Source organism: Gopherus flavomarginatus, chromosome 8 (genome assembly GCF_025201925.1).
Source record: "Gopherus flavomarginatus isolate rGopFla2 chromosome 8, rGopFla2.mat.asm, whole genome shotgun sequence".
NCBI lineage: Eukaryota > Metazoa > Chordata > Testudines > Testudinidae > Gopherus > Gopherus flavomarginatus.
In genome coordinates this window covers 65,126,299-65,141,349 of record NC_066624.1, presented here as the reverse complement: position 1 = coordinate 65,141,349, position 15,051 = coordinate 65,126,299, and the positions used below count along the sequence as shown (strand labels likewise).

At 41.3% G+C, this 15,051-nt stretch overlaps 1 protein-coding gene across 7 annotated transcripts in view; it reads left to right on the top strand.

Annotated features, from left to right (window-relative positions):
- PCCB (propionyl-CoA carboxylase subunit beta) overlaps window positions 1–15,051 on the top strand; it is a 101,935-nt gene that overhangs the window by 69,247 nt on the left and 17,637 nt on the right. For 3 of the 7 annotated variants that reach the window (XM_050965521.1, XM_050965525.1, XM_050965522.1), the window contains 4 exons: window positions 1,385–1,485; window positions 7,284–7,382; window positions 7,620–7,713; window positions 9,020–10,782. In XM_050965521.1, the coding sequence (XP_050821478.1) occupies window positions 1,385–1,485; window positions 7,284–7,382; window positions 7,620–7,713; window positions 9,020–9,141 (416 nt within the window). In that variant the 3' untranslated portion in view covers window positions 9,142–10,782. Of the gene's footprint in view, window positions 1–1,384; window positions 1,486–7,283; window positions 7,383–7,619; window positions 7,714–9,019; window positions 10,783–15,051 lie in introns of those variants that run through there. The other 4 variants (XR_007775972.1, XM_050965524.1, XM_050965523.1 and 1 more) reach the window with 2 other exon arrangements.

Sequence of the window (15,051 nt, the reverse complement as noted above, 5' to 3'; positions counted from 1 at the left end):
GACTGTTTGAACCACCCAGGAAAAAATCGAGATTTCAGAGAAAGAGACCACCTGCTCCCTCTGCACCCACTACAGACCCATCATCATCATCCAAGCATCAGTTTTGATGGGCTGGTTGAGGGCCCGGAACTGTCCAACTAAATTGAGCTATATATACACCATTTTTCCCACCTTCCACCCTTCAGAAACCATCTCTCCCGCTGTCTTCCCACATGGAAGAGAATCACATTGGATAAATGGGTGCTGGAGATTATAAAATCTGGGAAATTTGACCTTCCTCCAGTATACCCACCCCCCATCCTGTTTCTCCTCAGCAACCCCTCTCATGAACATCTGTTAAAGCAAGAAATCGACTCACTTCTGTGAATGGGAGCTGTGGAACTATTTCCTATTAAGCACAGAGGGAAAAGATTTTATTCCATCTATTTTCTGGTCCTGAAAAAGAATGGAGGGTGGAGATTGATATTTTAGATCTAAGATTCCTAAACAACTTTGCCAAGTCTCAGAAGTTCAGGATGGTGTCTCTTGCAGCTGTATTTCCATCATTAGAACCAGGGGAATGATTCCTCAACCTTGAGGGGAACCCAGGACCTCAGAGTGATGGAGGAAAACTCTTTGTCTGCCTGCTCATTTCACTTCTAAGAAGGGAGATGTCAGCAAATCCTCCCCGTATTGACTGCTTTATGTTGGGAGAAGTGTAGTTAGGGCACAGATTTTTATCTTTCAATCCTTTTCACTGTAACTCACCAGAGCTGCTGTGTCTCACTGATGTTTTCTTACCCAAATTAATTGCAGTATGCCCGTGGGAGCCCAGTATTTGTTTCCAAGTATGGCCTGAGATTGTCTTTGCTGTCTGTGTTTGTAATTATTCTCTTGTGTAGGATTCACAGCTCTGGCAACTTCTAGGAGGGAATGTCTTTTTCTGCTGCTGACCCTGAATGATGGCTTTGAACTGTCCTTGAGTCTGAAGTGAAAAAACACATCCTTCTCCATGTGAGAGTATTATGTTTCCAGAGAATTGAAATTAGCAGATAAGGAGGAATTTTTCTCTGATAAATAGGTTGGGGTCTCATACTATTTTTCAGCTGAACCAAAATTTGCCACCAAGTGGGAACCTATTAATATTTTATGGTATTGTGATACCATATAGCTGCTATTCACCTGTGGTATACATTCACTGCAGTTCTCCATATGAGCTTTCCTTACCCTATTGTCCAGCATGGAGATGTGGAGAACACTATTGTACAGTAAACACCACTGGGGGTGTGTGACTTTGATAAGTGCTAGCTGACCTGCTCGCAGCACCTGGAGAGAGCTGTCCACGTGAAGTGATGTGTTTTTGGTAACTTTCCTGAAAGGGTTTTTTGGTTCTAATAATTTTTAGGCACAGCTCAGGAATATGGAGGAATCATACGTCATGGTGCAAAACTACTGTTTGCCTTTGCAGAAGCAACTGTGCCCAAAATTACTATCATCACCAGAAAGGTAAGGCGTCATTATTTCTTGATGTTCTCCAAGGCCTCCTGTTCTGCTGGAAGTAATGTTATTCAGAGGTGACTTCCTTCTGGACTCCTCTTGTCTCTTGCTTCCTCTCTCATAAGGCTTCTTTCTTTCAACTTTCAAGCAGCTTATGTCTCTACTCACCTGTCTGAATGTTGCTACAACTCCTCCCTGCCCTTTGCCACTAAGCTCCTTCAATAGTCTGTCTGCTTTCACCTTCATTTCCTCACTTGGATCTCTTGCAGACAAGTGTCTGTCCCCTCCACATCACTGAATTTCTCTCACTGAGGTCACAAATGACCTAACTCTGGCCAGATCCAGACTTGCCATTCTCTGAAGTTTTTGTCACTTTAGACAATTGAATCCTTCTATTGCCTCTCCTCCTAGAGCTGTGATAAGCCTGTGTTCTTCTCCTTCCTCCTCTGCTGCTCTGTTAACATTTCCTTACATGGCTGCTCCTCTATCTTATGCTTTTTCATTTTCCCTCAGAGCTCTGTCCTCAGTACCCTTCCCTTTGCTCTTCTGTTCCTATCTATCTGTTGTTTCTGTTAGGCCACGTCCAGACTAGGAATTAAAATCGATTTTAGATACGCAACTTCAGCTACGTGAATAACGTAGCTGAAGTCGAATTTCTAAAATCGAGGTACTCACCAGTCTGGACGGCGCGGCATCGATGTCCGCGGCTCTCCGCGTCGATTCCGGAACTCCGTTCGGATTGATGGAGTTCCGGAATCGATGTAAGCGCGCTCGGGGATCGATACACCGCGTCCAGACTAGACGCGATATATCGATCCCCGAGCAATCGATTTTAACCCGCCGATGCCGCGGGTTAGTCTGGACGAGGGCTTAGACACCATACTGATAGGTGCCTTGTAAATGCAACCTCTATATACCTTAGCTGCTCTCAGGGGTTCAGCTACCATCATCTCGCTTTTCCTTCTCGGTTCAACTTCACCTTTTGAACTGCTTATAAGACACTCTTCTTATATACTTATAAGAACTTATCTTTCTACCCTTTTCCCTACTTTCTCTATTGTTGTCAAAAACTCTAGAATCCTCCTTTTCTCCTGAGCTTGCCACCCTGGGGTCATTTTGACTCCTCCTTGTAGCATAATACATTCATCAAACCCTGCTGCTGCTTCTTCCTGTCTAATCTCTCCCTATTTCTTCTCTGTCCATATAGACTCAGACTCTAGGACTGGAAGGGACCTCGAGAGGTCATTGAGTCCAGTCCCCTGCCCTCATGGCAGGACCAAATACTGTCTAGACCATCCCTAATAGATATTTATCTAACCTACTCTTAAATATCTCCAGAGATGGAGATTCCACAACTTCCCTAGGCAATCTATTCCAGTGTTTAACTACCCTGACAGTTAGGAACTTTTTCCTAATGTCCAACCTAAATCTCCCTTGCTGCAGTTTAAGCCCATTGCTTCTTGTTCTATCATTGGAGGCTAAAGTGAACACGTTTTCTCCCTCCTCCTGATGACACCCTTTTAGATACCTGAAAACTGCTATCATGTCCCCTCTCAGTCTTCTCTTTTCCAAACTAAACAAACCCAATTCCTTCAGCCTTCCTTCATAGGTCATGTTCTCAAGACCTTTAATCATTCTTGTTGCTCTTCTCTGGACCCTCTCCAATTTCTCCACATCTTTCTTGAAATGCGGTGCCCAGAACTGGACACAATACTCCAGTTGAGGCCTAACCAGCGCAGAGTAAAGCGGAAGAATGACTTCTCATGTCTTGTTTACAACACACCTGTTAATGCATCCCAGAATCACGTTTGCTTTTTTTGCAACAGTATCACACTGTTGACTCATATTTAGCTTGTGGTCCACTATGACCCCTAGATCTCTTTCTGCCATACTCCTTCCTAGACAGTCTCTTCCCATTCTGTATGTGTGAAACTGATTGTTCCTTCCTAAGTGGAGCACTTTGCATTTATCTTTATTGAACTTCATCCTGTTTACCTCAGACCATTTCTCCAATTTGTTCAGATCATTCTGAATTTTGACCCTGTCCTCCAAAGCAGTTGCAATCCCTCCCAGTTTTTGGTATCGTCTGCAAATTTAATAAGCGTACTTTCTATGCCAACATCTAAATCGTTGAAGAAGATATTGAACAGAGCCGGTCCCAAAACAGACCCCTGCGGAACCCCACTTGTTATACCTTTCCAGCAGGATTGGGAGCCATTAATAACTACTCTCTGAGTACGGTTATCCAGCCAGTTATGCACCCACCTTATAGTAGCCCCATCTAAATATCACTAAGAACCTGCTCCTTGAGCCCCTTCAGAACCTTGTTTTGGAAGATGCATGCCCTGACTCAATAGTCCCAGAATGTTCAGAGCTGTGTCACCATGACTGTTACATATGGAGCCCAGTGTTATAAATCATGACTGTTCCCTCTGTGTTTGCCATCACAAGTGATCTTGGGACCCTAACCATTCCTCTTTCCCTTTCTCTTGTGCAGTTCTACTTTAACTGAAACTTAGTGTGTGTTTATTGTAATTCAACATTAGTAGTAAAATACTACTAATAATAATAATAATAAAGTTTGGTTGGCTAGTTCCTGATTGTTTGAAATGGCCGACAATGTGAAATGCCCAGTCTTCAGATTGTGGGCCTTGTGGAGTAAAAACGCCTTCCTTCTCACATGCCAGCATTGTTTGTGTCAGGGGTATCCCTGTGAGCCTCTTTTGCCTGTGCAACATTTGCTTTTAGAATAAGGACTAGCAGAGATGGCTTTAGCTGCTCACCCTGTGGAAACTGCATTGCAACACTGAGACATCTTTGGGTCCAGCACCCAATGAAAAATGCCCATCAGGGAATATTAAGAAGTCCATGGAAGTACTGTTCTGCTGTCATGTAAAGGTAGGTTCCTCCAAGAGGACAGATAAAGAAAAACTTAAGAAGATGATTGAGTTCTCAGATCACATCGTTACAGCACTGTGCAGATTCTGCATCCAACTGGCTTCTCTTTGTTCCTGTCACAATTCTGAATCATCAGAGTAGAGCTGAGCAGTTTAGATCTCAACAGGCCTGTGAGAGTGAGTCTGCAGGAGGAAAAAAGAACTTTGAAAACATGGGGAGAAAAAGTGTTTTCCATGAGGACAGCTACTAACTAAGCCAGAAAGATTGCCAAAAAGGATTGCAAGAACATTTTTAAGTGCATCAGAACTAGGAAGCCTGCCAAATAAGCAGTGGGCCACTGGACAATCAAGGTGCTAAAGGAGCACTCAAGGAATATAAGGCCATTGCAGAGAAGCTAAATACATTCTTTGCATCAGTCTTTACTGCATAGGATGTGAGGGAGATTCCCACACTTGAGCCATTCTTTTTAGGTGACAGATCTAAGGAGCTTTCCCAGATTGAGGTGTCCGTAGAGGAGGTTTTGGAACAAATCGGTAAATTAAACAATAATAAGTCACCAGGACCACATAGTATTCCTTCAAGAGTTCTGAAGGAACTCAAATGTGAAATTGCAGAACTACTAAGTGTAGTTTGTAACCTATTATTTAAATCAGCCTCTGTTCGAGATGACAGTAGGGATAGCTATTTTTTAAAAAGGCTCCAGAGGCGATCCTAGCAATTGCAGGACAGTAAGCCTAAGTTCAGTATCATGCAAATTGTTCAAAACTATAGTAACGAACAGAATTATCACACAGATAGATGAACATCATGTGTTGGGGAAGATTCAACACGGCTTTGTAAAGGGAAACCATGCCTCATTACTCTATTAGAATTCTTTGAAGGGGTCAACAAACATGTGGAGAAGGGTGATCCAGTGGATATAGTATACTTGGATTTTCAGAAGACCTTTGACAAGGTCCCTTACCAAAGTTTTTATGGAAAGTAAGCAGTCATAGGATAAGACGGAAGGTCCTCTTACGGATCAGTAACTGGATGAAAGACATGAAACAAAGGACAAAAATAAATGGTCAATTTTCAGAGTGGAGAGAAATGAATAGTGGTGTTCCCCAAGGATCTGTACTGGGATTAGTGCTGTTCAACATATTCATAAATGATCTGGAAAAATGGGTAAATAGTGAGGAGGCAAAATTTGCAGATACAAAATTGCTCAAGACAGCTAAGTCCAAAGCAGATTGCGAAGAGTTACAAAGGATCTCATAAAACTTGGTGACCGGGCAACAAAATGGCAGATGAAATTCAATGTTGATAATGCAAAGTAATGCACATTGGAAAACATAATCCCAACAATATATACAAAATGATGGCATCTAAATTAGCTGCTACCATTCAAGAAAACGATCTTAGTCATTGTGGATAGTACTCTGGAAACATCCACTCAACATCCACTGGTGCAGCGCCAGTCAAAAAAGCTAACAGAATGTTAGGAACCCACTAGGAAAGGGATAGATAATGAGACAGAAAAGATCATAATGCTACTATATAAATCCATGGTACACCCACACCTTGAATACTGCATGCATTTCTGGTTGCCCCATCTTATAAAAGATATATTAGAAATGGAAAAGGCACAGAGAAGGGCAAGAAAAATGATGAAGGGTATGGAACAGCTTCCATATGAGGAGAGATTTAAAAGCCTGGGACTTCTCCTTTTCCAAGCTGAAATGACTAAAGGGTGACATGATAAATGTCTATAGAATCATGAATGGTGTGGAGAAAGTAAATACAGAAGTGTTGTTTACCTGTTCACATAACACAAGAAGCAATGGTCACCCAATGAAATTAATAGGCAGCAAGTTTAAAACAAACAAAAGGAAGTACTTCTTCACACAGCGCACAATCAACCTGTGAAACATTGCTGGGGGATGTTGTGAAGGCCAAAAGTATAACTGGCTTCATAAAAGACTGAGATAACTTCATGGAGGATAGGTCCATCAAAGGCTATTAGCCAAGATGGTCAGGGATGCATCCCCATGCTCGGGGTGTCCCTAGTTTCTGTTTGCTGGAAGCTGGGAGTGGGTGATGGGATCCCCTCGATGATTGCCTGTTCTATTCATTCTCTCTGAAGCACCTGGCATTGGCCACTGTTGAAAGACAGGATACTAGGTAATATGGACCATTGGTCTGATCCAGTGTGGCCATTCTTATGTTGTCATTAGTTGCAGCAGATTCACTGTTTCATGACTTGGCAACACATTATTTTCAAATAAATTTCTGAACTCTTAAGATAACTTTTGATTTCTCTCTTTTATGTTCAGCATTGATTACACTGCTGATACCAGCAATATAAGAATATAGATGCTAAAATTGGATGTCTTGATTCTGCACTAATTGGCTATTTGATAGAACCATAAAGATGAAGATAGTATCAACTGAATTTGTTCAGTTTTCTTTTTTCATTCTGGTATAGTTTTGCTCAGAAGCTATTCCCAATCTGCAATGACAACTTGTCATTTTCAAAAGGTGTTTCTGAGTCGAGACCAGCAGGTGTGTATTATGGCACTACTGTACTTTCAATACATTAACCCTTTTGTGATGAGGAAGGAGGAGGCCTTTGCGATGGACACATTTATAAAAGCAGATAGTAAACGTTGTGCTTTCATGTCATTAGGTTTAAACACCTCCGTTGTCTCACTTTAGTTTAGTGCTTCTGATAGAGGTCAACCTGGACACAGGCTTCCTGTGAAGTTTGGAGCAAAGTTATGCTAATGCTGAGCAGTTGCTCTCGAAATGGATCAACTTGGGCTCTCTTCAGTGTGTCCTTGTCTCTAGAATGGCAATACTTGCAGAAGGGATTTAGTTTGTTGCTGTTGTGCACTTGTCTGATATCAATGACTTTCTGTCTCTTCCAGGCTTATGGGGGTGCATATGATGTGATGAGTTCAAAACATTTACGAGGAGATGTTAATTATGCATGGCCTACAGCAGAGGTTGCAGTAATGGGTGCAAAGGTAAATGCAGGCTATGTTTCACTTCTGACTTCCAGGAGCCATAGCTATCTCTGAAAAATCACTGGTGACGGCTTGCTGAGATTAATACAACTGATTTTTCTCTGAAGTATCTTACTATTTTATAGCACAGCTTTTATTGTAGTGCTTTAAATCCTAGGCCTTAAATAAGAGGTTTTTTTTTCAAGATGGATTAATTATTTCAGTCCAGTTTCAGGGCATGTTTGTATGTCTTTCTAGGGTGCTGTCCAGATCATTTTCAGAGGAAAAGAAACAGATGCAGAGGCAGAATATGTGAATAAGTTTGCAAATCCCTTCCCTGCGGCTGTCAGAGGTACCTGGGACTTTGTTCTTCAAGTTCCTTTCTTAAATTCCTTGGTTAAAGTCCTTTGAGAGTCAAATTTCACTTGTGTAGTCTGTGGTCACGGCTAACACTTTGATCAAATATTAGTTTAATCACACGGGGCATTTTAAAGACAAGGGATTTAGGAATGAAAGTGGCACTAATCATAGTTTGGAAATTATTCAAATGCTCTTACATTTTTATTTTTGTGTTTTTATTTTTTTTTTCCAAATTCCAACTACAAAACAACACATCTGAAGGGCTTCTATACAATTTCTTTGAAGCACTGGTGATATGTAGGACACAGGGTCATGTCTGAGGTGCTGATAAGCGTAATAAAAATGTTCTAAATGTGAGAGGCATTTCAAAACCTGGACAACTTCCATAGTACTTGGGAGCCCTCTGACAATCTGGGTGGAGTTTAATGAGGTGTGCTGGTCAACTTTAGAAGGGACAGACTTCTGGCTCAGCTTCAGTTCCCCAACATACACTGCTGCCCCAGGTGGTTGGCCAAGGGCCCTTAGTTTTTGTTGTTGTAGTAGTGGATGTAATTCTGTATTTCCATATATTTAAAAGTTCATTTCTTATAAGTTGAACCTTAAAGTGCATATTTACTCTGAAAGATGTGTGTGTAGAAATGGCTCTTTCTCAATCAGACGATCAGTTCCCTGTATGTTTTAGTTACATCTGCTTACTCTACTGATCAGTATATTCATTTGTACCACATTTTAGTCCTGTCAGTAGCACAGCATGGTAGCATGCACAACAAGATAGATTGTTTCCTGGCTAGTGGATTATCAACAGAAGTGTTAAATGTTTTCACTGCAGTGTTTATTGTTGGGACTTGAGCCAGGAAAAAAACAGAATTTCACTATCAGATGCCAGGTTGAATTTGCAGAATTGTCAGAAAATACATCTTGTCATTTGTAAACCGAACTGACTTGTTTTGAACTGTGGGAGACTATACATATAGAACTTCCCAGTGAAATTTACAGTTATTCTTGAATTGAGCCCCACTGTAAGTTTAAATTTCTTGGCTTTCTAATGTTTACTTATTGGATAATGAAGTTTATGCAAAGCGTTTTAAGTTATTGAAACACATTGTCAACTTTGTCAGTTTAACTCAAATGCTTCTCTTGCGAGTTAAGTTATAAATTAACCGTTGCATGCAGTTCTCTAATACATTAATTGTTTAGTGACTGCATAGTTTTGATGTTGCAAAGTAATTACAACTAGATATATTGTGGTTGGGAGGCAATAGTGTTTGTGTGTAATTTGTTTTTGGTAAATTAAACAGGGTTTGTTGATGATATCATTGAACCTTCTACCACTCGAGTCCGCATTTGCCGTGATCTGGAAGTGCTGGCTAGCAAAACGCAATCTAATCCCTGGAAGAAGCATGCGAACATTCCACTGTGAATATGATGAAGAATTGGCTACAAAATGAAGCCACTTTTGCGACACGGGGAAGTGTTCTGAATACATATATTCCTTAGCTAAAGTGGAGAACCTGAACTTAGCACTATGAACATTTCTTTTAATTTTAATTTGCTTAAGTATTATATAGCAATAAATTTTGAGAGAATGGTTTTATCTAGTATTACATGATTACTTTTAATTAATAGATTCTTTATTCAGACAACAGTCCTGAAATTGCTTCCTCCTTAGAAGTCTTGAGTCCAAATGGATTTCAAGACCTCATGGTCTGATCATCTGCGATGGAGACAGGGAAGGAATGTCCCTTGAGTCCATTGGCTTTCTATCGTTGTTTGGCACAGACAGAAAGGGCTCCAATAGAGAATCATGCCTTTGGATCCAGTCAGACTTTGGTATAGTTGAGATTTGGGCAGGACAACGATCTGGGAACGGTGCATCATCTCTGGATCCTGGCCTATGGGTTCTGTCCCTGCCTTACAGAACCCATCATATTTGTTAGGCAAAACTCCCAGTATGCTCCCTCTAATGGTGCTGATGATGGGGTTCTTGAAGCATTGGGAACCATCCTGAATGCAGTCTTGAGAAATTTGCTCTTGGGCTCCATAGCTTCACTTCCTCTGATGTTCTCTCCAGAGCAGCTGGCTTTACGCACCCATTGAAGCAACACTCTTTGGGTAATATTGCATTCTCATATGTGGGTGTAATAACACTTGGTGGGTAGAAACTTAATTGTTTGTCTAGTTAAAGTTGGATTTAATGAAAAGTGTAAAATGTGCTAAAGTATCTGACATTGCTCAATCCACTGTTACTTTTATCACAACTTTCTATTGCTTTTTGTGGCAAGAGCCTGACAGAAAGTAAATTAATATACAACAGTGGAAATTAGTGATGGCTAATTGAAAATAAACAAGGTATGAAAATTACTGCACTTCAACATGCAGATTTGTGCATTTGGGGAATTTAAATAGCACACTGACTGGTGTTTTCAGTGCTTCGTGTGTTTGGGACTGGTGCCTTGTTCCTGTGGGTGTGATGATGCAGATTGTCAGGAATCAGGACCTACAGCAGATCCAGTCTCTGGGCAACCTAACAAGCGCTGCCAGCCTGTAGTAGGCTGCCTGATTGACTTCACTGCCTGAGTGTGGGAAGAGCCAGCAAACAGGCTCTTAAATACAGCGGCTGCTCAAAGCATTTGCCCATAGCTGTGGTGACTCCTGCACCTGCTTGTTCCCAGTCTTGCTCCCACCTTGTTCCAGCCCTGATCCGGTCTTTCCCCAGTCTTGCTTTGCTTCAAGTAACAGGCTTTTGACACTCAGCTCTGATTCCTATCTTTTTTTACTCTGGCATTTAGCTTTTGACTCTTGTTCTGACTCTGAGCTCCAATTCCTAGCCTCTGACTCCAGCTCTGACCCTGAGCTCCAATTCCTGACTACATACTCCTGTTCCAACCAGTAGACACAACTACCATGTCCTGGTTTGTAACACAGATATAGGTGCCATGTGTGAGGATGTTGGCATTGTTTAAATTGTGTGATTTTTCACTTTTTAATTTTCATGTATAAGGTTTATTTGTTGTATGTATGACACTGAGAAAATGAAATTAAAATCCGCAAAGAAAGGGAACCATTGGTAATGTTTTCCACTACCAACACTGTGACATCAGACTACATGCATGTGTGCTATTAAACAGTACAGGAACAAAAAGAGCCTCCTGCAGGTTAAAAAGAAAGAAAGAGAAAAAAAAGGTGGTGGGCAGAGAGATGATTAGAGGAAAGAAATAAACAGGCCAGGGTGGGTTACACAGCCTCTGCTGTCAACAGAGTGTACATCTGTGACTGAAGCCAGCGTAATCCAGTTGATTTAAATATGTAACTGTAGTACTGTGGGGTAGAAACGGGTATCTGAGTGCGAAGTAATTTTTAGATAAAATTACTGAAAGAACACCAACCAAATTATTCAAATTGATAACTGGGAGAAAACAATAAAACAATGGAATTATTAACTGTTTGTCAGGTGACTAGTTCAGGGAAACTAAAGTCAAAATAACTGGTTTTTTTTAGATAAGGGAAGTGCAATAAATGTTATATACTTGAACTTCAGTAAAATATTTGATAAGGTGCCACATGGAAAATTATTAATTAAATTAGGGAAGATGGGGATCAGTATAAGAATTGTAAGATAGGAACTGGCTAAAGGGGAGATCAGTCTTATTTGATATTTTTGTTAATGACATTCATCAGCACACGACTGCTTTTTGTGCCAAACGAAGCTGGCAGCATCAATAGAGAAGGAGATTGCAATATTATACAGGCAGATCTGGATGACCTTGAAAACTGTAGTGAAAGAAATGGGATGAAATTCAGTAATACAAAGTGCAAGATCACTTAGGGACTAATAATAAGAATTTCTGCTACAAGCTGGGGACTCATCAGTTGAAAGCAACGGAAGAGGAGAGAAACCTGGTTGTGTAGGTTGATCGCAGGGTGACTGAGCAACCAGTGTGATGAAACTGAAAAGGTGTCAGACGAGGCATTTCCAGTAGAGATAGGGAAGTATTAACACTATTGTGCAAGGCAGTGGTAAGACCTCATTTGGAATACTGTGTACATTTTTGGTTCACTCGTGTTAAAGAATAACTGGAAAGAGCTTGGCTTGTTTAATCTAGCAAAAAGAAGTCTGAAAAGGTATATGATGGCTCTCTATAAATACATCTGGGTGAGGGTAGGGGTAATACCAGGGAGAATGAAGAGCTATTTAAGCTAAAGGACAATGTCAGCAGAAAACCAAATGGATATAAATTGGCCATGAACAAATTTAGGCTGGTAATTAGAATTTCTAACCTCCTTCTCCAAGTTCCTGCACATGGATCCCACTTACAGTTTCCATGTGCCCCAGCACAGGAGTTTGAAGTATTTTCATTAGTAGTGTCCAGTAGGAGTCTTGCATGCACTCGTGTCCACATAAAGGTCATTCTTATAACTGACTCTCATGACAGATATCTGTACTGTCTGGGTGAGGAACATATCACTAAGTGTGAGATTTGCGAGTCCTTCAAGAAGGGCGCACAAAAGGAGAGAGAGTCCAGACTGAAGCTTTTTCTGATGGAAAGCTCCATGAAAACTACTTCAGACTCAGAGGCTTCTGTTTTCACAAGGTCTCTCTTCAATGCTCCTGTCACCAGAAATGTGACATCTAATTCTGGAGCAATTAAGTAGACAAAGGAGACTCAGAAAGGTTCTCCAGAGAGTCAGGGACCTTTGCTATCCAAGGATTCAGTGTCTCTGATTCTGTTTCCCAGCACTGAGCTCTGTCTCTGCTGCCAGGAGTCTTCAAAGGAGGAAGACTTCAAAGGAGCCACTAGTGCCAGGGATTGCAGAGCAGCTAGTGCAGACGAGCTCTACCTGGTGTGGGAAAAAGAGAAAATAGGACCTGACATGCTGCACTGCAGCACAGAGCTGATACAGAAACTACCCCCTTCAGCTGAAATATCTCAGGGAAAGAAGAATCACCTGCGTTCCTCCTCTTCAGCACCATCTTCAGCAGCACTGCCTTTCTCAGAATCAGAGTGCTCAGGACAGTCTTCTGCAGAGCTTCCCTTATCAGCCTTGATCAAAGCCTGCTGGGCACCAGCAGGTTCAGCTGCAGAGGAAGCTTCAGAGCAGAGAGAGGCACCTACAGCATCCTCACTGCAGGGACCTTTTACAACTACATTTTCAGCTGCAGACTCTGACAGAAGTCCTCCACAAAAAGGGAAATCACACGGCTGGAAAGAAATTAAGTCTAGGGAGGCATATGGAAAGTCCTGAGGATGCTAATTCTAACTCTGCTGCTTGGTTCCCTCCAAACTGGCCAAACATCCCTTTCTCCTGTGGTCCACAGCCTTGGCCATATTGGCCCTCATTGCCTCAGTAATCACAATTTCAAGGACAAGTTCTCCCACAATATACAGGATCTATTTGTGAGTCACCTGCTGTAAACTTTAATTCTAATAACTCTACTGGTCAAGTTCAAGATGCAGAGGAACAACAGATTTCAAGTGATGGTGAAATACCAGCCCATCAAGACAGTCCTTCTGATCCTGTACTTCATTTTTCTTCCTTTCCTTGTAAAAACCATTTCACAGACTTCAGCTGATGATTTTATCACCTTTCAGAAATTATTGAAGCATATGGCAAAAATGCTACAAGTTCCTTTGGAGACAGTTGAGGAAAAAGCATATAAATTTTGATACTCTACAGCCAGCATCCTGAAGCTGGGCTGTATTTCCTATTAATGAAGGGATACTGGATCCAGACAAAGATCTCTGGGCTACTCCAGCTTCCATTTCAGCTAATGCAAAATGTGCAGATTGTAGATATCAGATGCCATCCAAAGGATTTGTGTATTTTTATGCTCATCTGGCTCCATCACTGGTAGTTGCTGCATCTAATGAGTGATCAAGAGAGTCTGGGAAATTTACCCTTAAAGAGAAAACCCAAGACAATGCATTTGTTTGGGTGGGGGGAGGGATTTACTCTTCCTGAGTTTTACAGGTCAGCATAACAAAATATGATTATCTGCAGTGGGATAGACTGTGCGAGTTTAAGCACAGGTTACCTTGGGAATATAGAGGTGAGTTTAAAGCTACTTGTGAAGAAGGGCAGCTTATTGCCAAAACCTCTCTTCTAGATGTATTGAATGCTGTTGATTCGAGTGCTCATTCAGGACAAGTCTAAACTACAAAATTAAGTTGACTTAAGTTACATTGATGTACAGCCACCACAGAAATTAAACTGCTTTTGCGTGTCCCCACTACGCTCCTTAAAGTGGCAAGGCACATCCTCACCAGGAACACTTGCACCAATTTAACTGTCAGTGTGGAGCATTGTGGGATGGTTTCTGAAAGGGAAACAGTCAATGTAAGCAACAGTGTGTCTATGCTGACAGAGCATCAACCTAACTACATTGGCTTAAGCACTACACCTCTCACTGAGGTGTAGTGCTTAACTCTGTATTGTGGGCGAGTTACATCGGTGGGAGCTGCATTTTAGTGTAGATGCTTACAGAGTTGGGTCTGTGTAGGCTGCCTTATGTCAACCTAACTCTGCAGTGTAGATCATAGCTTAGTGACTAAATGTATTGTGTTGCAACACTCATCATGGTTATCTGTCAGTTTTACCAAAAGAAGTCCAAGCGCTTATTGAATATTTGTCAATCAGTGGTTGGAATTTGTTCTGTACCAAGGCTGATGAATCTCTGTGTTCATTAAAAGACTTGAGATCCACACTCAGACCATTGGATTTATACACTCCTCCTTTCAAAAAGAAACAGTTTTGTCATCAATCTTCACTCCTCGGATCTAGGAACACTCAATATTCTCCTTTTTCATATTACCAACATCAGAGACCTTCCAAACAATCTGTAGAAGGAAGGCTAAATGTCAAAAGAAGTCAGCTCCGCTACCCTCTTCTGTAAGTAATCAGTGGGATCAGACACAAAAACGTCAAATTTGATGTGATGGTCGAGGATCTTGGACTAACTTATAAAGGTGTCGTATACCTTTTACTTCACCCTTTGGTTCCTGTCTATCTTATTTCCTGGAGGCTTGGATGGAAATCACCACAGATCAGTGGATCCTTCAAGTAAGTAGGACTGATTCTCAAGTTCAATTTCAATCCCTCCTCCTTGCCACTCCCCTTCCTGGTCCCTTTTCAGGGACCAATCTAATAAGAATGCCAAGCATCAGGAGATAGACAAACTGGTCAAATTCAGAGGAATAGAGTGAGTACCTCAGGAGTGTATTGGAAAAGGTTTCTATTCTCACTATTTCCTCATACCAAAAAATAAAGGTAGCTTATGTCCGGTTCTAGATCTCAGGAACCTCAACAAATGCATCTGATATGCCAAGTTCCA